Below are 20,602 nucleotides of genomic sequence, written 5' to 3'. Positions count from 1 at the left end.
TGCGTGTGTGTCTGTGTGTGTGTAGAGCGATTCAGACTAAACTACTGGACCGATCTTTATGAAATTTGACATGAGAGTTCCTGGGTATGAAATCCCCGAACGTTTTTTTCATTTTTTTGATAAATGTCTTTGATGACGTCATATCCGGCTTTTCGTGAAAGTTGAGGCGGCACTGTCACGCCCTCATTTTTCAACCAAATTGGTTGAAATTTTGGTCAAGTAATCTTCGACGAAGCCCGGACTTCGGTATTGCATTTCAGCTTGGTGGCTTAAAAATTAATTAATGACTTTGGTCATTAAAAATCTGAAAATTGTAAAAAAAATTAAAAATTTATAAAACGATCCAAATTTACGTTTATCTTATTCTCCATCATTTGCTGATTCCAAAAACATATAAATATGTTATATTCGGATTAAAAACACGCTCAGAAAGTTAAAACAAAGAGAGGTACAGAAAAGCGTGCTATCCTTCTTAGCGCAACTACTACCCCGCTCTTCTTGTCAATTTCACTGCCTTTGCCATGAGCGGTGGACTGACGATGCTACGAGTATACGGTCTTGCTGAAAAATGGCATTGCGTTCAGTTTCATTCTGTGAGTTCGACAGCTACTTGACTAAATATTGTATTTTCGCCTTACGCGACTTGTTTTTGTTTTACAATAGCGAATTTGCTTTTGTCAGAACAAACATGTATTACATTCCTATTTTACCACGGGGCTCTTCTGTCTGAAAGCTTTGGTACTTGCTATACTTCCTCATGGGACGCTTAACATGAACATTACCATTAGTCTATCTTGCACACAAGCAAATATGCATTCACGGTTTCATGTGCGTTCAAGGTGAGAGAAAAGCTTATTCTCAATTCAAAAGCATCACATATTCTATACAGACAAAGTTTGCGACGTTAATCTCTTATTGTTAAACTGAGATAAGTTATACATCGTTAAAAAGAAACTTTCACGTTCTGCTTTTTAGATCGTGCACCAATACAGTCTTCACAGTCCACTGATATTTGGCAAGTCCCGAAAGTGCAAAACGATGATACAAATTCATACACGCACACACACACACACACACACACACTACATTGAACCGCGGCGTTCACATCTGTCCACTTCACATGAAGTACTCTTTTTACTAGGTAAATTGCATATAAATCATAGGATTGCCAAGGACCCCCGAGACAGACTGACTGTTTTCAGGCAGACAGACAGAAAAAAAGAGACCAGCTTGACTTGCAAGAGCGTCAAGATATGCAAGACTGGGACTTGAAGTGATTTCCCCTGAGCTTCGTTTGTGTTGCATAAACGAAAGCATGCGAAATTCTTCCTTGTCAGCGAGAACACCTGACTTGAGTTCTATTTTAGGCTCTCGCGACAAGCAAGTAGCCTACTGCAGTGTATATGAGTCAGCACGCCGACCGACAACACCTGCATAACAGATCCGGGGATCACATTGTAAGGTAGGTTAATTGTAGGAGATATGTCCCTGGTTAAAGGTAGTTTATTGTAGGTTTATTGTCCCATATTTCGTTTCGAGTGAAACTCATTTCTAAATGTAGTGCTTCATGTAGTAGACATTTTGTTACGTTTGGTGAAAATCGATACTGTGAACTTGGACTCGGACTCGGTTCCGCTTCAACCGTTTGAGTTTGGCAAGGCGCGACTGTGTCGACTGCGAATACTTTTCTAGCAACGGCATTAGCACTTTTTAATTACTTGTTTGCTTTAGTAAAAGCCAAACAATGAACGACTTTTGAAGACGGACAGACTCAGCAATAGCGAGGGTACAGTTAAGCTACTTTTGGTTTTGATTTCTTAGAAAGCCTGAGCGGTGAGGATCGATAGAGCAAGTTTGCTTGTGGTGTACATATATGAATGCTTACATGTTTGCATCCTTGTCGAGTTAAAGTCTGCTTGGCAATTATTAGTCTTGATTTTAATTAAGGGTATGTTTCTTGCTACAGACTGAGTTATATCACACAAAACTGCGTACGGAAGTTTAGGTTTGATTTTAAAACTTTGGACGAGAAAGTATACAAATCTGGGAAAACGTGATATGTGTGCGTGTGCGTGTGTGTGTGTGTGTGTGTGTTTCGGACATCTACAAAAACCAGTTTCATAAGAATTGGTATTATATACATTCTTGAGGACATCTTCTTCAGTTCTTGTGCACCTGTAGGATTTTTTTTTAAATGAGGCGGCACTGCAGTGACTGCTTTATTAAAGCTTTTTTTCTCTCGAAATGTTAGCAAGGATTTTTGCCTTGGTCCGAACTATTCGTTTCCAGGTGGTAAGTGTGTGTGTGTGTGTGTGTGTGTGTGTGTGTGTGTGTGTGTTTTGTCTTCAGCCTTGCTGCCTAAACAATCTTTCACTAGCTTGGTGCACGTAGTCTGACTCAGTGTTGGATTTGCAGCCAATCATGGCAGCAGCAGCGCCGCCTAGTGACGAAGAATGCCCTGTGTGCCATGATGATTTCACGGACCCCAAGATCCTCCCCTGCACGCATCTCGTCTGTCGCAAGTGTGTCTTGTCCTGGCTTCACACGGGAGGCAACCAGGCCGGATGTCCACTCTGCCGTGCCTCCATTCTCCCGCATGGGTGCAGCGGTCAAGATGTTGCCGCTCTTGTGGATGATCTCCCCACCGACATCATTACAAAGGCAGCGGTGGAGAGCCGCAGGGTTCTGAATGAAAAACACGTGTGTGTTTGTGACGGCACAACCAAGGCGACTTCTTTCTGTATGCAGTGCAGCATCAAGTTCTGTCCCTCATGTTGCAAGGTCAGGAGACGTTCAAGCAAATCGTGTTTGTGTCTTCTTAGAAATCTGGAAAGTCGTGTGTTCAGTAGAGCTAGGCAGGCCGGACGACCGGATGTCTGTTTGAAGACAGAAAACTTAACACTGTGACTTTGTTGTTTTAGATTTCTCCGATGCTAGAGCTTGAAAACTTCACACTGTTCAAGGGTTTGATGACCTCCAGGTACGATGGAAGTCTGGTTGACCCACGTCAAATTTTAAGGTTACAGCGGGTTCATGTTTGGGCTTGAAAAAAAAGGGAGCCAAATTATCATTTTCTTGAACGTGTTGGGTCTTGGAGCAGCTTCACTTCACTTCCTTGGCGCGTGATACCTGGCAGACTGGTGAAATACCTGGCTGACCTTTTTTTATTATAAGGTCACAGTAGGGTCATGTTCGGATCAGAACATTGAAATTTTTGTTTCATTTAATTGTTTTCCCGCTAAGACATTGAGCCTTGGAATTTCACATAATATTAGTCAGATATGGCCAAGTTCGGTTGACCGTCGTCTTCAGAGTCACAGCGGGGTCATGTTCTGGTTCATAAACGAAAAATTATCCTTTCCTTAATTTTTTTCAAAGGTAGAGCCTTGATACTTGATACAATCCTTGGACTCAATCACCTTTAGACATGATAAACGTTTGGTTGATCCCCGAATTTTAAGGTACACTGGTCGTGTTGAATAATGATCACAAATGTGTGTTTAAAATTTTTTTTTAAATTATTATCTTGAATGTTCTTGGCGCTAGAACTCTGATGCTTGTCTAGTGAACAGCTTCTTGGCGATCCTAATACATCGTAAAAGTTTGATTGACCGTTATCAGGGACGGACGAGGGGGTTCTGGGGTTTTCGGAAACCCCCCCCCCCCCCCAGCCAACAAAAAAAAAGAAGTTTTTTTTGGGGGATATTAATCAGTGACAAAATCTGCTGCCTGAAACTGGTAATGATCATCCTCAGAATGCACCAGATTGCACCATTTTGCATCCTTTTTTTCAAAATTTTCCGGGGGGGGGGGGGGGGGCATTCGCGCCTTCACACCCATAACTTCACAATATACTTTTGGAACCCCCCCCCCCCCCCATAAAATGAACTGATCCGCCCATGGTTATTGTCTTTTAAGTTCATAATTAGCTATTTAGTTTCTGGGGGGAAAACCCATTAGATATTTCCCGGGCTAAATGGTAGGTCTTTCATAAGTTTTGGCATCATCATAGACTTTCATGATCATAATTTGCTACGAAAATTTGGTTCACCTTTGTCAACTGTCAAAGTCACTGCTGGAAAGCAATGTCCGATAACAATGGGTTTTTCCAACCCCATTTGCCCATTCCCCAAAGAGAAATCGATCGAACAGTTGCTCTTCTTGTTCCTAGTTTAGCTTGATTGCTTTGTGCGTCTAAACTCTGAGGGTAAAACTATGTTTGGTGACGAACTGTAAGAAGAGAAAGTGTAAATCTATCATTTTCGATGTCTGATGGTTGAAATTAAAAGCATTTTGGCAGAACCAAAGATATCTGCCGATCAAACCTGCTGCCTGGTTGATATTTTGACGCACAGGGGTGTGTGTGTGTGTGTGTGTGTGTGTGTGTGTGTGTGTGTGTGTGTGTGTGTGTGTGTGTGTGTGTGTGTGGTGTGTGTAAACAAGAGTATCGTACTCAAGCGGGCTAATAGTTTTGTGGTATACAATATAAACAGTATATATGTGTCAAAGCAATACTTGCATAGGTTTGACACGAACAGACTCATACAATACAATCACTAATTAATGTCCTTTGTTGTTATCAGGTTCACAAGATGATTCCCGCTACAAGAGAACACAAAATTAAGCAAATTTCCACACTAACTGTTGACAAACTAGCTGCGAGCTATCAGTCGTCATGCGCGGTTCACCCTGGCCGACCAGTGGAGCAGTTCTGTTCTTCACACCAGGAGCTCATCTGTCTCAACTGTTCTACCTCCACCCATCGCAGATGTCCGGATGTGGAGGGGATTGCAGGGGCCGCAATGGTCAAACGCCAGAGGCTGAAAGAGCAGGAAAAGGAACTTGAGGGCAAGAAGGATGAACTACAGTTGCAGGTTTTCTTGTTGCTGCTTTTATGCCTCATGTTAACTTACTCAAATGATTGATTCAGTGTGACTTTTAGTTCAGAAAAACTGAATAAAACGGTCAAACAAATTTGGGGGACAAAATGGAAATGGGTACATTTGTATGGACCGCCCTAACTCTGCAATTTCGCGAAAAGGATTCGATTAAAAGTTAAAAACAATAAGTCAAAACTCAACTGACTCCATATTTTTAAAACGACCTGGAACACGTAACTCCCATCCTCTCTTCTCCCTCTGCGTGTGTAGAATGGCAAATGGATTTTTTTTTAAATTTCTTATTACAGGTTTGTCAGTTGGATATTGCTGCTGCTGACGGTCTTACGACGTTTAAGGCTATGAAAGACAATGTTAAATCGACTTTTGACGAACTACGCAATATTCTAGACAAACGATGTCGGGATGCAACCGCCGAAATCCAGGGCAAGGAAGACGAGTTTCTGCAAGACAACAAATCCCAGAAGAGCGACTTGGAGAAAAAACGAGCGCGTTCTGCAGCACTATGCAGCACTGTCAGTCGTCTTGCGTCGGCTTCTGATGACCCGCTGCTCGCCATGCTGGTGAAACTCAAGTCTCGCCTGGAGGACGCAGAGCTTCTAAGCCGGCACAAAGATGTTGTTCGACAGGAAGTAAGCGCTGCTGGAATTGGAGATTTCTTCTTTGACCCGCAGTCGTCGGCTCGCTTAAAAAAGCAAATTGCTGAATATGGCCAGATGAGGGATCCCAAGCAACCTCAACGGCCATTCAGGGGGTAAGATTTACTTAGCGGTACTGCACTCTGAAAAAGAGGTGATGAAGAGCAAGACCAATCTCCCCCACTCTTAAAATATTGTCATAATCTCCGATAACGTTGTGGCCACAATAACTTACTGTTGATGCCACCATTGTAGGTTTTGATTTTGCATGAATGACACAAAGCCTTCTTTGCTCCGTTAGCTAAAAACTATGTCTGCGATACATGTCGTGCGGCAAAGTTCAAAATATGAAAATGATGTTACCAAATCCGTGACACTGGGCGCATTTGTGCTGGGAGAGTATTATTACAATTGGTGACATTCATTGCTATTGAATAACCGTCTTGTGTTGTATTGCCAGTTGTATCTGACCCTGCAGTTCGTGTTCAAAAGATTCAACTTATACTAAGGACAAATATTATTCAAAATATGTTTCTTTTCCTTATTTTTCAGGAATACATGGTTCGAATATGCTTCAGTTCCAGGTCAGTTTTAACGTATAGCCTAAGTATGTGATTTCTTTTGTGTACTTGAGAAAAAAAGAATGTCTTAAAGAAAACTCGCCGAACGAAGTGCATTTTTGTACGGATTTTTTTAACCATTTAAGTTTGTCTTTACCCGATGACAGTCGTCGTCGTTGTTCTTGGTGTTGTTGTTGTTGTTAGCTGGGCATCGCTGTACGTGGCACAGCAGGACTGTAGGATGCTTTAACAGTCATAGAAGTTTTACGACATGGGAGGGAAGGTCGCGTGTTTCCGAGTGAGAACAGAGGCATGAAGCTCGGTGCGTGGAAGCAAGGTCTTGGATGTGTGCGAATGCTTGTAGACGACGAAGACAGCTTTTTGAAGAACTCTGCGAGCAACATTCGAAGGTGCCTGAAATGTATTTGTCTTTGATGACGTCATATTTGACTTTTAGTGAAAGTTGAGATGCCACTCTCAAACCCTCATTGTTCAACCAAATTGATTGAAATTTGGGTCCAGCAGTTTTCGATGGCTTTTTAACCTTTGCCGTGCTTCCTGGGTTCACCTGTACCCAGAGACACACTAAAATCATTGTAACTCTGGAACCATTAAAGGTATCGTTTTGAAATTTTAAGTATCTCTCACACACCTAATTTGCTCTCTGTCTGCAAATTTTTAGTGTGTACATGACAAAACATTAAAATTAATTAATTGACATAAACACTACCGATGGCGCGGGTTCACACAAACCCATACTTTTAAAGAGTAGTAGTGATTGTAACTATCCCTCTGCCGACGGCGCGGGTTCTGCTACACCCATAATTACCAAAGCGGCGGAACAGTGTCTGTCTGCCTGTTTGTCTCCAAGAGACTGTCTGTCTCTCTGTCTGTCTGTCCGTATCTCTCTGTCTGTATGTCTGTTGTCAGTTGCTCTGTCTGTCTGTCTGTCTATCTGTCTATCTGTCTATCCGTCTATCTGACTGTCTGTCTCTGTCTCTCTCTCTGTCTCTCGCTCTCTCTCTCTCTGTCTCTCTCTCTTAGTCTCTGTCTCTCTCTCTTAGTCTCTCTCTCTGTCTCTATTTCTTAGTCTCTCTCTCTCTGTCTCTCTCTCTTAGTCTCTGTCTCTCTTTCTTAGTCTCTCTCTCTCTCTTTCTTAGTCTCTCTCTCTCTCTCTCTCTTTCTTCGTCTCTCTCTATCTCTCTTTCTTAGTCTCTCTCTCTCTCTCTCTTTCTTAGTCTCTCTCTCTCTCTCTTTCTTAGTCTCTCTCTCTTTCTTAGTCTCTCTCTCTCTCTTTCTTAGTCTCTCTCTCTCTCTCTTTCTTAGTCTCTCTCTCTCTCTCTTTCTTAGTCTCTCTCTCTCTCTCTTTCTTAGTCTCTCTCTCTCTCTTTCTTAGTCTCTCTCTCTCTCTTTCTTAATCTCTGTCTCTCTTTCTTAGTCTCTCTCTCTCTTTCTTAGTCTCTCTCTCTCTCTTTCTTAGTCTCTCTCTCTCTCTTTTTAGTCTCTCTCTCTCTCTTTCTTAGTCTCTCTCTCTCTCTCTTTCTTAGTCTCTCTCTCTTTCTTAGTCTCTCTCTCTCTCTCTTTCTTAGTCTCTCTCTCTCTCTCTTTCTTAGTCTCTCTCTCTCTTTCTTAGCCTCTCTCTCTCTTTCTTAGTCTCTCTCTCTCTCTCTTTCTTAGTCTCTTTCTCTTTCTTAGTCTCTCTCTCTCTCTCTCTTTTTCTTAGTCTCTCTCTCTCTCTTTCTTAGTCTCTCTCTCTCTCTTTCTTTGTCTCTCTCTCTCTCTCTTTCTTAGTCTCTCTCTCTCTTTCTTAGTCTCTCTCTCTCTCTTTCTTAGTCTCTCTCTCTCTTTCTTAGTCTCTCTCTCTCTCTCTTTCTTAGTCTCTCTCTCTCTCTTTCTTAGTCTCTCTCTCTCTCTTTCTTTGTCTCTCTCTCTCTTTCTTAGTCTCTCTCTCTCTCTTTCTTAGTCTCTCTCTCTCTCTTTCTTAGTCTCTCTCTCTCTCTCTTTCTTAGTCTCTCTCTCTCTTTCTTAGTCTCTCTCTCTCTCTTTCTTAGTCTCTCTCTCTCTCTCTCTCTCTTTCTTAGTCTCTCTCTCTCTCTTTCTTTGTCTCTCTCTCTCTTTCTTAGTCTCTCTCTCTCTCTTTCTTAGTCTCTCTCTCTCTCTCTTTCTTAGTCTCTCTCTCTCTTTCTTAGTCTCCCTCTCTCTCTTTCTTAGTCTCTCTCTCTCTCTTTCTTAGTCTCTCTCTTTCTTAATCTCTCTCTCTCTCTCTTTCTTAGTCTCTCTCTCTCTTTCTTAGTCTCTATCTCTCTCGGGCGGGGACGTAGCTCAGTTGGTAGCGCGCTGGCTTTGTAGCCAGTTGGTTGCTATCAGCGTGGGTTCGACCCCCACGTTCGGCGAGAGATTTATTTCTCGGAGTCAACTTTGTGCAGACTCTCTTCGGTGTCCGAACACCTCCGTGTGCACACATGCGCACGAAAAAGATCCCACGTTCACAGCGAAAGTCTCAAGGCTTGGAAAACACGAAGACACTCATGCATCATCTCTCGTCTCTGATTATCATGATCGTATTTTGATACTTTGACGAGACAAACCCAATGCTGGTGTGTCGAAGAAGACAGCCACAGCGGGCTTGTTCGAGTCAAAGTATCACATCATATTCCCAACGTATTACCAATACCTGTCCCAATATAGACCAGTTGGTCTAAGAGGACGTTAAATCCTAATAGTCAGTCAGTCTCCCTCTCTTTCTTAGTCTCTCTCTCTCTCTATCTTTCTTAGTCTCTCTCTCTCTTTCTTAGTCTCTCTCTCTTTCTTAGTCTCTCTCTCTTTCTTAGTCTCTCTCTCTCTTTCTTAGTCTCTCTCTCTCTTTCTCTCTCTCTTTCTTAGTCTCTCTTTCTCTCTCTCTTTCTTAGTCTCTCTCTCTCTCTCTTTCTTAGTCTCTCTCTCTCTTTCTTAGTCTCTCTCTCTCTCTCTTTCTTAGTCTCTCAGTCTCTCTCAGTCTCTCTCAGTCTCTCCCTCCCCCTCTCCCTCCCCCTCTCCCTCCCCTGCAAGAAGTCGGTGAAGGGAGAAACTCGATGCACCCACTGAAGTAGCGCTGTGGGTTTCCCTGGACCCACCCCGTCGTTAGAGAAATAAACGGTAAAAACCCTCTTTCAAATGTATGGGTTCAGACAAACCCGCATCGTCGTTAGAGAAATAAACGGTAAAAACCCTCTTTCAAATGTATGGGTTTGAACAGACCATGGCGATCTTAACTAAGAGGACGCCATGGTTCAGACAAACCCGCATCGTCGGGCGTGTGTAGTCAAAAGCGGCATCCGGCAAAGGTTAATTTGTCCCTTCCGTTTTTGTACGATCGATTTTTAGGGTACCCTTATTTGAGCGGCAGTCACGTGATCCCTGTAAAAGACATCTTTAATCCTTAACTGGCATAGAAAGTTTAACTGAAATGACACAGGAATTAATGCTTTAATTTGGGTGCAAAATTTGTAATTAGAATTATTTTTTTATAAAACGATCTAAAATTACATTGATCGTATTCTTCATATTTTTCTGATTAAAAAAAACATATAATAATGTTATATTTGGATTAAAAACAAGCTCTGAAAATTAAAAATATAAAAATTATGATTAAAATTCAATTTCCAAAATCGATTTAAAAACAATTTCATTAGAGTTTTTGAATAGCGTTTGCAACCAGTTGCCTTTTTACTTTTTATTTTTTAATTTTTTTTTTTACACAATATGCATAACATAGGGCGTAATTGCACCGAAACTATTCTTTTTTTTCTGTCTGTCTTTCTGTCTGTCTGTCTACTTGTCTGTCTGTCTAACTGTCTCTCTCTCTACCTCTCTCTCTTTATTTCTCTCTCTCTCTCTCTCTCTATTTCTGTTAAGCTCTCTCTGTCTCTCTGCTTAATTCTGTCTTTCTGTCTCTGTCTCTCTGTCTCTGTCTCTCTCCCCCCCTCTCTTATTTATATGTATGGATAGTGAGAACCGGACGTATACTGTTCAAAAAAAGAAACGCATAGTTGCTACTTGCCAAATTTGTTTTATTTTTCGAAAAAATTAACAGAAAATCCAATATTTAGATTATTTGTTTGAAATTTGGTATGGACACAGTTGAATGCACACACAGTTCATTTGCATCTTCAAATCAATCAGTCAATCAATACGATTGGGTGCCGAGGCTGTCAAGTCAGTAGGGGGTGTGACTGCCTTGAGCAGCAACAACTGCCCAGCACCTTCTGGGCATGGACTGGATCAGATGCCGGATATCTTGCTGTGGGATGGTGTCCCACTCCTCCTGAAGTGCCTGCAATAGATCGCGGTGATTTGCCGGCGCTTCTTCTCGCCTGCGCACACGTCTGTCCAATTCATCCCAGAGGTGTTCTATCGGGTTCATGTCTGGCGACATGGATGGCCAGGGAAGCACGTGGACATGGTGGTCGGTGAGGAACTGGGTGGTGAGTCGTGCTGTGTGCGGGCGAGCGTTGTCCTGCTGGAATATGGCATCCTGGTCAGCCAGAAGAGGAAGGGCGTGTGGGCGCAGAATTTCCTCCACGTATCGCTGGGCAGTTATGCGCCCTTGGACGTGCACCAGGGTGCTCCTTCCAGCGGTATTGATCGCCCCCCACACCATGACGCCTCCACCACCATGAACGGGTGCCTCATCCACACAGTTGGGCGCGTAACGTTCGTTTACTCTCCGGTAGACCCTCCTCCGATCATCATGTCGCTGGAGCAGGAAGTAGGACTCGTCGCTGAACCACACGTGTCTCCAGTGATTCCGGACGGTCCAGCGAAGGTGCTGGTTGCCCCACTGCACTCGGTTCTGGCGATGGCGGCGGGTGAGGACAGCTCCTCTGTGAGGTCTGCGAGCTCTCAAACCAGCTTCATGCAGGCGGTTCCGCACGGTCTGGTCCGATAATTGGTGTGGCCCGGGGAGAGCCTGGACAGAAGATGAGGCCGACAGGAAACGATTCCGGAGGTGGCGGAGCCGTATGAAGCGGTCGTGAGCAGCAGTTGTCGCCCTTGGTCTTCCCGCTCGTGGCAAGTCAGCGGGAACGGAGCCAGTGGCTTGAAACCTGACCCACAGTCTACTGATGGTGCTCTGGGACACGTGGAAGTGCCTGGCGATTGCACTTTGACTTTGGCCTGCTTGTAAACGACCCAATGCAATTTGGCGGTCTTCTCTGCTCAATCGGGCCATCTTTCGTCGCTGAATTGTCGTCTGATTTCTTTGTGGCGAACAATCCGCTTTTATGGGTTTTGGAAGACATGGTGAGAGCTCAATATTCCCCGAGTTTCACGACATTACACTGAAGCATGACGAGTGGTCATGCCAAATGAGCAATTTTGACATTGTAGCCACTGATAACGCATGCGTCACGTGCAGAGCTCACTTGTGGCAATGGACGAAAGGTCGACGACCAGATAAACATTTTCTGCAGTTTGGTGGATATCCTTGTAGCCATATAACTAAATTAACCAAATATTACAAGCTATGCGTTTCTTTTTTTGAACAGTATAATTCGGTGCACTCGATCGGCTGAATGGATAATACTATGACGGCTTACTAGTACTAAATACTAGTGCCAAAACCTGGGGTTACCCATTATCACGTGATAATAACTAATTAATGCTGTGAGTTACTGTTTTCACTCGTTAGTTACTCATTTTCACGGGATAATTAGTCATTTTCACGGGAAAATGACTAATTTTTAGTTTTGGCACTAGCAATCCGTCAGGAAGTGAGCCAAAACTAAAAATTAGTAATTATCAGGTGAAAGTTAGTAATTTTTCCGGGAAAATTAGTAATTAACACGTGAAAATGGTAATTATCAAGGGAAAATTACTAATTATGAGGTTTTGGCACTAGTAAGCCCTATGACGGCTTACTAGTGCCAAAACCTGGGGTTACCCATTATCACGTGATAATTACTAATTAACGCTGTCAGTTACTGTTTTCACCTGTTAGTTACTCATTTTCACGGGAAAATTACTAATTTTTAGTTTTGGCACTAGCAATCCGTCAGGAAGTGAGCCAAAACTAAAAATTAGTAATTAACAGGTGAAAGTTAGTAATTATTCCAGGAAAATTACTAAAAATTAGTAATTTTCCCGGGAAAATTAGTAATAAACACGTGGAAATGGTAATTATCAAGGGAAAATTACTAATTTTCCCTTGATAATTACAATTATGAGGTTTTGGCACTAGTAAGCCGTCATACTATCACGTCTTAGTGTTCTTGTTTTTCTTTCCAAAAACAGTCAACGGTAGATAGGGACAGACATCAAGTTTATGATTCGGTTTACTAGTGCGCCTTGCACCATTAAGGCGTAGATATGAAAATGTCCCATTACAATTTCATTCTGCGCGTCAAAGGGCCCGCTAGGATTACGTACCACTGCGCCACCATATTTCTACTTAAATCGGAGTATAACATTCGGATGAAGCAAAGCAAAACGCACGACCAGCTGAGTGTCTCGGGCTGTGATTGGCTGTTGGATATGCAGTGTATCGTTTCCCAGCCAATGAAGCGAACCGACTGTCCCGAATCGCCCGTGCGTTGACCTCGGCCGGTGTCACGATTTCATCTTTCGCCTGTGTACATATTTCCCCCTAGATATATACTCAAGACTGAAATGTTGTTTCCTGGTGTGACAGGGAGGCTACCGCTCCTTTCACAGCAGACTCTGCACCCGAGTTGTTGGCCTTTAAAAGTCAACACCCGTGGATTGTGAGATTCTGTTTGTGATGGGGTCTGGTGGTTTCCGATTGTCTGTATGTTCATGGAAACCTTCGGGTTTGCATAACAGTTTTTATAGGGCTAAGAAATTAGCCCTAACATTTTCAAACCTGTTTGATTGCACTTCGCTTCCCGAGGTGATCGTAGTGTTTCGGCACTCGGTTACATCTGGCGCTTGCGAGCAGGGATGGGACTCGGCATGATATGTTCAGGTAATGGCATAATATGACCACTGAACATTTTCGTGCTGTTCCCATTCTGCGAACTTGGGATGGACAGTGGTCCCCCGGTTCGGAACTTCGGGACGAAGTTCAATTCAAACGGGGGCGATTGTGACAAGGGAGGCTACCGCTCCTTTCACAGCAGACTCTGCACCCGAGTTGTTGGCCTTTAAAAGTCAACACCCGTGGATTGTGAGATTCTGTTTGTGATGGGGTCTGGTGGTTTCCGATTGTCTGTATGTTCATGGAAACCTTCGGGTTTGCATAACAGTTTTTATAGGGCTAAGAAATTAGCTCTAACATTTTCAAACCTGTTTGATTGCACTTCGCTTCCCGAGGTGATCGTAGTGTTTCGGCACTCGGTTACACTCCTAAAATTAAGAAGTGAAATTATTTATGGACGAAAAGCATGTCAGTTTCTTATAATAATAATAATAATAATAATAACGGGCATTTATAAAGCGCCTTATCAGAAGTTCAAAGCGCGTGACAACAATACATGTATACAAAAATCATACAATCACTGTCAGATTCAAACAACACATCATGCACATCTCACATCCCCAGACTCTATACTAAGGAACTATCCGTAGTGTTGTTGGAACAAGTGAGTTTTCAAATTGGACTTAAAAGATGAAATGGATGGAGAGTGACGTAATTGAAAGGGGAGTGAATTCCATAACTGAGGTCCATAATACGAAAACGTGCGGAAGCCATGAGCCTTGCGTTTAAAGCGACCTTGACAGAGAAGTCGAGCATCATCAGAAGAACGAAGGGTGCGAGAGGGAGTGTAGAGAGAGACCAGTTCAGAAAGATAGGCAGGTGCCGATTCAGAGATGATATTGTAGCAGAAGCAGGCAGCTTTATACCTAATACGTTCAGATACAGGAAGCCAGTGAAGTTCTTTCATGAGAGGAGTGCAGGGTTGTCGATGCTGTGCTCTGAAAATGAGACGTGCAGCAGAGTGTTGTACTTTTTGCAAGGGTTGGAGAGTGGAGTCAGGGCAGCCTATGAGAAGGGAGTTGCAGTAATCTAGTCTGGACAAAATGCAGGATGTAACGAGAGTTTTAGTGGCATCAACAGTGAGAAATTTTCTTATGGAACCTATTCTTCTGATCTCAAAGTAACATGTCTGACAGACTTTTTTGATGTGTTGTTTCATTGAGAGGTGGGAGTCCATGATGAGAGGTGGGAGTTCTTGCATGTGAAGAAAATTGGTGGTGAAATGTAATAGAGTTCACCCCCAAAATCGATTTATTCGAAAACGTGTACCGAGTGGTTACGTCCCTTGAGTAAGAAGGGAACCATTTTAGGATGAATCAAATTTCTAAGTTAAATAAAAAAAAATTGGTTGGACAAATTTGGCTCCATGAATGTAAGGTACACAAGGTCGTTCCTCAGTACTATCGAAGGGTGTTTTTTTGTTCAGTGTAGAGTTATACTAGATCAACGAGGCCGAGAATCGAAATATCACCACGGCGAAAGATGAAAACGTCACACCGGCGTGCCGATTACGACTTGTAAGATGATACACTTGTGGACGCGTGCCGGCGTGCCGATTACAACTTGTAAAACCATGAGCTTGTAACCCGTCTAGGTATAAGGGAAGCAACCACAACTAAAAAAGTGACAGCACTATGGTACTTGCCACCCGCGGTTGCCTCCCATTAGTGGGTGACTACGTCACCATTGGTGCCTACCACGTGATTAGCATCAATCGACTTCTATCACCTGAGACGGACGGTCGTGTTTTGGCTTTGCTCTGGCTGTTTTGGTGTCTGCTGACACCCACCGGCCATGGCTCCCGTCTTCTTGCTGGCTTTGCAGCTGGTGAGATCATTCCTTTATAGTCTTTGACTTTTCGTTGTTTTCTGCTGAGAATTTCTTACGTTTGTTGAACTTTGAAGTTTTCAGCGGTTGTTGGGCTTCCTTCTTGGTTGCCATTTTCGCTAGCACGTGGCTTTTTTGCTATGTTGATGTTTCGTAGCTTGTGGTTTAGCTGCCTTTGGTAGCTACTACGCTTGTGTTAGTTTGTTTGCGTGCTTGCTTCTGAAATGTTTGCGTCCGTTCGGACTTGGCTATTTTCAGTGGTTGTGGTTTCCTTCTTGGTCGCCATTTTTCGCTAGCACGTTGTTGTTTGCTATGTTGATTTTTTCGTCCGTACTCGGACGCTTATCTCTTTGTATAGCTTGTTGTTTAGCTGCCTTTGGTAGCTCCTAAGCTTGTTTTAGCTGCCCTCCTTGCTTGCTTCTGAAACGTTTTTGCGTCCGTTCGGACGGTGTTAGTTTCAGTTGTTTGTTTATTTTCTCCCGGCGTTAACATGGCCGTCAATGAGAATTAGAGGGAGCCAAGGCTGAGGGTTAGGGCATTGGGCACTGCTAAGCCCTTATCCTCAGCATCCTCTTCCTTTTGAGGATCTCTGTCTTTGTAGTTTTTGGCCCAAGAATCACTTCGTTTTTCGGGCCTATTTTTGCTACGGACGATTTGCCGTCTGGCTCTCAGTCGTCCGTCTTTGCCTTTAAGGCTGTTGGTTTACTTCTGTTTAGGCTCCAGAGTCTAGTGCTCTGGGGTCTACTCTTATCTCTTACTTCTTTCCAGAGATAGATACCCTCGTTCGCGAGGCTATGCCGCGGCGGACTTCGTCGCCAGTTCTGCCCCCCGCCTAGGGGGTAGGCGGCGGTCTCTCCTTGGCGTCTTTTGATGCCTGTGCCTTCAGACTCCGGGTCTTCCTTAGACCAGGCTGCTGGCCGCCGTGTCGATTCTGGACTGTCCCTGTGGGGACCTGCTTCTTCTCTTCCTGGCCGGCATATGTTGCCTTCCGCTTGCGGTAGCGCAACAGTGCATGTCCCTCCGGGGATCCGGTCACAGCAAGGTTGGTGTTCGCAGCAGCCGTTTACGGCAGCTGCGCTTCCGGTTCCCGGAAGCAGATGTTCACCGGCTAGTGTCCAGACTACGTTCACGTCCGGCTCGAACCTCGCCTTACGTCAGCAGTCGTCCGCGACAGCTGCTTCCGGCTTCGGCCGGAAGTAAAAGGCTCACTGGCTAGTGTTCAGACTACGTTCACGTCCGGTTCGAGCCTTGCCTTACGTCAGCAGTCGTCCGCGGCAGCTGCGCTTCCGGTTCCGGCCGGAAGTGTAGTTTCACCGGTAGTGCACAGGCTGCTGTCACGTCCGGTTCGAGCATTACCTTACACTTCCGGCTCACGCAGGAAGTAGAGGTTCACCGGCTAGTGTTCAGACTACGTTCACGTCCGGTTCGAGCCTCGCCTTACGTCAGCAGTCGTCCGAGACAGCTGAGCTTCTGGTTCCGGCCGGAAGTGTAGGTTCACTGGTTAGTGTACAGTCTCGTGTTGCTTACAGGCGAGCAAAGGCGAGAATATCTCGCGGCGAGCGCTCGCGTAGCTAGCAGCCTAAGCAACGCCCTTATTGAAAACGAGGCAGAGGCTAGCATATCAAGATGGCGTCGAATGATGTGCAAAAGTTCGTGCTATCTGAATTAGTCGATGACACTGAAACTGTGGGTGCACAAAGCTGCCAAGGCCACAGAAAAATAATGCAAGCAGCCGCAAACCAAACTCCAATCGACGTCCCGGACGCCTACATTGAGCGGAATGTGAACTTTGTGGAAATTACGGTGCCACGATACAACGAGTATCAGTTCCGAAGCCACTTTTCGGTGAACAGGAACGTTTTTCAGGTAAGAATGCTTTATCTATTTTGGTTTACTCTGTATTAACATGCTAGTCACCCATTGCGTGATTACATTAATGGGAAACTCATCAACTGCTGTTAGTGTACTTTTTTTAGGGCCGTTATTTTACACCGGAGCCCACCCGTCCCTAGCGCCAAGTCTCTACTTTAAACGGCAATCTAAGAAACTCACTTGTAGGTTCACTTTGCGGGCGACATGTATTCCCTGTCTTTGGTGTTGTTTTAAGTAAAGTGCGATTCTCCGTTAGTCCAGAACCTGCACGTCATTTTCACTGCGTCATATTCCCTGTAAATTACGTCTACTGTCTTGGTAAACCCAACCCTCCTAGTGGTCTCATTTTTTTTAACACCCCCCCCCCCCCCCTTCCTGTTTTATCAAAGCCCCCTTTTTATTACAAGATAGTTTAGAGAATACTACATAAACAGAGAAAAGAAGGCAAACAAAACCAGTGCCTTTGTCTATCGAAACCTCAGGGGCTGCTCCCATCCTGTTCAGGCCACCTCAAAAGGGCCTGTCCGACAGCCTGGAGATGACACAGCGTCGTTCCGCAAGGAGGATCCTGCACGACTTCAAACCCACAAGTAGTACAACGGAACTCGTCTCCAGGCTCAAGCTGGACTCCCTCATACAACGGCGCACAGCGACCAGGGCAACCATGATGTACAAAATCATGAGTGGACTGGTCGAGGTAGCCCCAAGGGAAGGCACACTGACACCGGTCCCAAGATCAACCAGGGGGCACACCACCAGACTCCAGGTCCCACAGTCCCGCACCGACTCACACAGAACGTCGTTCTTTCTGTCTGCAATCCGCCTCTGGAATAACATCCCCCAAGAGGCTGTGAGCGCAGACTCGCCCCAGGTCTTCAGAACCAACGTCGAGGCCTGGCTCCGAGGTGCGAGCCCATAGGCACCCCCTGTCTAAACCCACTCCCTGTCTGCCCCCCTCCCCTCCCCACTAGATTCATCCCCTCTCCAGCCCCACTCCCTCCCCTCAGTAATAGACCCCCCCCCCCCCTCTATCCCTCAGCAGTGATACAGGTAGATTCTATCGCTCTTGCTCCGTATTGTCCGTGCTGTTTTATTGTTTTGTCGGGGCCCGGTTGCTGCGCTTGGTAGCACTGGGTGGTAGACGAGCCCAGGGCCTGAATTTGGGCACCAGGGCAAATTGCGTAAAGCAAGCTTGCCTACCAACCCACCCATGTTTTTTGTTGTTGTTTTGTTTTGTTTTTTAAATTTCCACAGGCACACTATCCACTTTATCTTTCACTCTAGGGTAATTAGGCGCACCAACCAAACTGAGGATTGTTGCCCTGTAAAGGGAATTCCTCATTATCGTGAAAAAGAAGAAGGCTTGCTGTGTGAGTGTGTCCTACCAGATTCACACGAGTTGTTTTTTTAAGTCAGCGTGGCTCGAGATCCGGCGAGCCGGATCCGGAGCCTGGGGGCTCAAACACCGGCAGTCACAAGTATCTCACACAATACTACTTTCCTATTTTTCACCTATCTGTCACTTGCCTTCATAGCTGCTCAATCGGTAGTGAAATGCACTAGAAATCTAACCATGGTTGGGTTCGGCTGGGACTTTAATTGTAAATTGTACAGACATGGGTAAACTGTCAGATAATTTGGAATAAAATTAACACTGTGATCTGCATATTTTAATGCAATTGTCTGTTCTTTACAGGAGATGTTATCCAGTGGCCACGGAGGTGTGACCTGGCGCGATTAGCTGGGAAATGGTCAGCAAGACCTGGTTTTCCTGGCGTCGTGGGAGCCATTGATGGGACTTACATTACGATACCAGGAACCAGGGATAAAAACAGGGACGCGTACATCTCTTTCAGATAAGTGGAATGTTAATGTAGGCAGAACTGAAAGGTTGGAGGACCTGACCATTATGGTGCCTGTGTATTTATCCCCTATTGTATTGAAATACTGGAGTAACAATAGCAGTATCATTTCATCATTGGAATCTACTGTAATTTTAATTAAGTCACTACATGCACACATGTATACATGCTGTGTATGATTTCTAAATTGAATCTTTGAATTTATAGACAAGTATTTGAGGTTTTTTTGTGTTTTTAAGTATGGATAATATTTATTTTTTTAACCGAGGTTGGGAGTTCAGACGAGGGTGATGGTGTGTGTATTAATTCCAAGAAATCATCATCATAAAACTTTACATACATATTGTTCCTCCGACCTTTTTTTTATTCTTTTTTTTAGATACATGTCATATCCCGCTTTTAGTGAAAGTTGAGGCAGCACTTTCATGCGCTCATATTCTGATCAAATTGATTAACATTACGGTCAAGCATTCTTTGACTAAGCATGGATAATGGGGATGTATTTCAGCTTCGAAGACATGATTTTATATAATTCGTTATCATTTCATATATATATTATATATGCATGTCATATTTACGCTCAAAATGCACTGAATTATAAATAAAATATGGGACATTAGGCACCTCATTCCCATGTTTTGCAGAGACGAGCTGGACCCAGTTCAGTCTTACGGTTTAGGCTAACAAAGCAAGTTAGGACATGTATGTAGTCTATGTGGTGGTTGGTTTTTAGTTTCTGGCCGATAGATGAATTATTTTTATATTGCTTTACGCGACTTGTTTCAGGTTGTTTGCGACAAAGATCTCCTCTTCCTGGATGTGTTCACGGGCTATGACAGCCGAGTCTTCCGCAACTCGGATCTCGTTGGAGTCGCAAGTAATCTGCCTCCGGAATTCCATGTGATTGGGGACTCAGCCTACCCTCTCTGCGACTACCTGCTGGTTCCATTCTGCGACAATGGCCATCTGAAACTGCCTGCAACAAAGCCCAGACAAGGACCAGAGTCGACGTGGAGCGTGCCATTGGTTTGTTGAATGAAAAATTCCGCAGACTGAAAGATCTCGACATGACTAACATCCGGGAAGTTCCAACATTCATTTTCTCAGCATGTGTTCTACACAACTTTATCATTTTAGACAATGGCGTCGACGAGGATGACATCGACTTGTCGGACAGTAACGATGAAGACGAGGAAGGAGGCCAATGTGGTGGTGATCACTGCATGTCTGCACACAAAGAAGACTGGAAATTGCAAATGTTCTTTCTTGATAACTGTTGTGTTTCAGGGAAGTGTTGAGTACAGTCCACCGTATATCATTCTACGAGGCTGTATTTCTTGTAAATAACAAGTCCTGGCAGTGTGTATTGAGTTGCATATTCGAATGCGTTGTGTAACCTTCCATTTAAATTTTAATGTGAAGAAATAACTGGGTAAAGGTTGAGTTCCTGGTGAGATCTTTCTGACTCACAAGAAACATACTTACTGCCAAATGTTCAAATATGGAACCAAGTTATTTATTTGTTCAGTTTAATGTCATTTACGTTATAAGCTGATCAGACGCACCAAAGATGCTAATTAAAGAATATGAGTTTACAGAAAGGAGGAGACAACCCAAACGAGAACAGCGAGGTCGAAAAACTGTGACCCTAAACAAGAGTACAAACAATAATAATCAACAAAGCTAACATCATACCTGGAAAAAACCCACAACGTAGTAAATAAAACAATACTGATTGATAGGGCCCAAGAAAAATAGGTGTGGTTACGATAACCCGACCTACCCTATTTTTGGGGGCCGACCCTATAACTTTTTATTACATTTGTCAAAAACAAAACAAAAAAAACCCCAAGAAAACAAGTGCAGAAAAAGCAATGAAAGCGAAAGCGCTCGAGTCGTCCTGCAGATGATGCAAGGGAAATTACTAAAAAGGCCCAACAGACGCTTGCCATGACAAAAATGGCGGCATCTT

General features: G+C 44.1%; 2 protein-coding genes across 3 annotated transcripts in view; both read left to right on the top strand.

The window, feature by feature from the left end:
* The first annotated feature begins 1,226 nt into the window (after positions 1-1,226).
* LOC138981424 (uncharacterized) overlaps positions 1,227-20,602 on the top strand; it is a 44,220-nt gene continuing 24,844 nt past the window's right edge. The window contains exons 1-5 of the mRNA XM_070354337.1: positions 1,227-1,462; positions 2,416-2,781; positions 4,584-4,874; positions 5,189-5,652; positions 6,089-6,120. Of these exons, the coding sequence (XP_070210438.1) occupies positions 2,422-2,781; positions 4,584-4,874; positions 5,189-5,652; positions 6,089-6,120 (1,147 nt within the window). The 5' untranslated portion in view covers positions 1,227-1,462; positions 2,416-2,421. The remainder of the gene's footprint in view (positions 1,463-2,415; positions 2,782-4,583; positions 4,875-5,188; positions 5,653-6,088; positions 6,121-20,602) is intronic.
* Positions 13,480-19,021, top strand: LOC138982451 (uncharacterized). Of its 2 annotated transcripts, none has more exons than XR_011460871.1 (2): positions 13,480-16,762; positions 18,465-19,021. XR_011460871.1 is itself a non-coding variant. In XM_070355743.1 (2 exons), the coding sequence occupies exons 1-2, from the start codon at positions 17,307-17,309 to the stop codon at positions 18,626-18,628; spliced, it is 531 nt and encodes a 176-aa protein (XP_070211844.1). In that variant the 5' UTR covers positions 17,168-17,306; the 3' UTR covers positions 18,629-19,021. The 2 variants fall into 2 exon arrangements, 1 of the variants encoding a protein (XP_070211844.1); XM_070355743.1 differs by lacking the exon at positions 13,480-16,762 and adding an exon at positions 17,168-17,673.

This window comes from Littorina saxatilis, linkage group LG12 (assembly GCF_037325665.1).
Source record: "Littorina saxatilis isolate snail1 linkage group LG12, US_GU_Lsax_2.0, whole genome shotgun sequence".
Lineage (NCBI taxonomy): Eukaryota > Metazoa > Mollusca > Gastropoda > Littorinimorpha > Littorinidae > Littorina > Littorina saxatilis.
Note: the sequence above shows the minus strand (reverse complement) of the source record. Positions and strands in the feature narration are given on the sequence as shown.

Coding starts and splice junctions, on each gene's coding strand:
- LOC138982451 (XM_070355743.1), top strand. CDS start 17,307: ATGACACAGCGTCGTTCCGCAAGGAGGATCCTGCACGACTTCAAACCC. Junction 17,674..18,464: donor CGTCGAGGCCTGGCTCCGAG/GTGCGAGCCCAT, acceptor TGTTCTTTACAG/GAGATGTTATCCAGTGGCCA.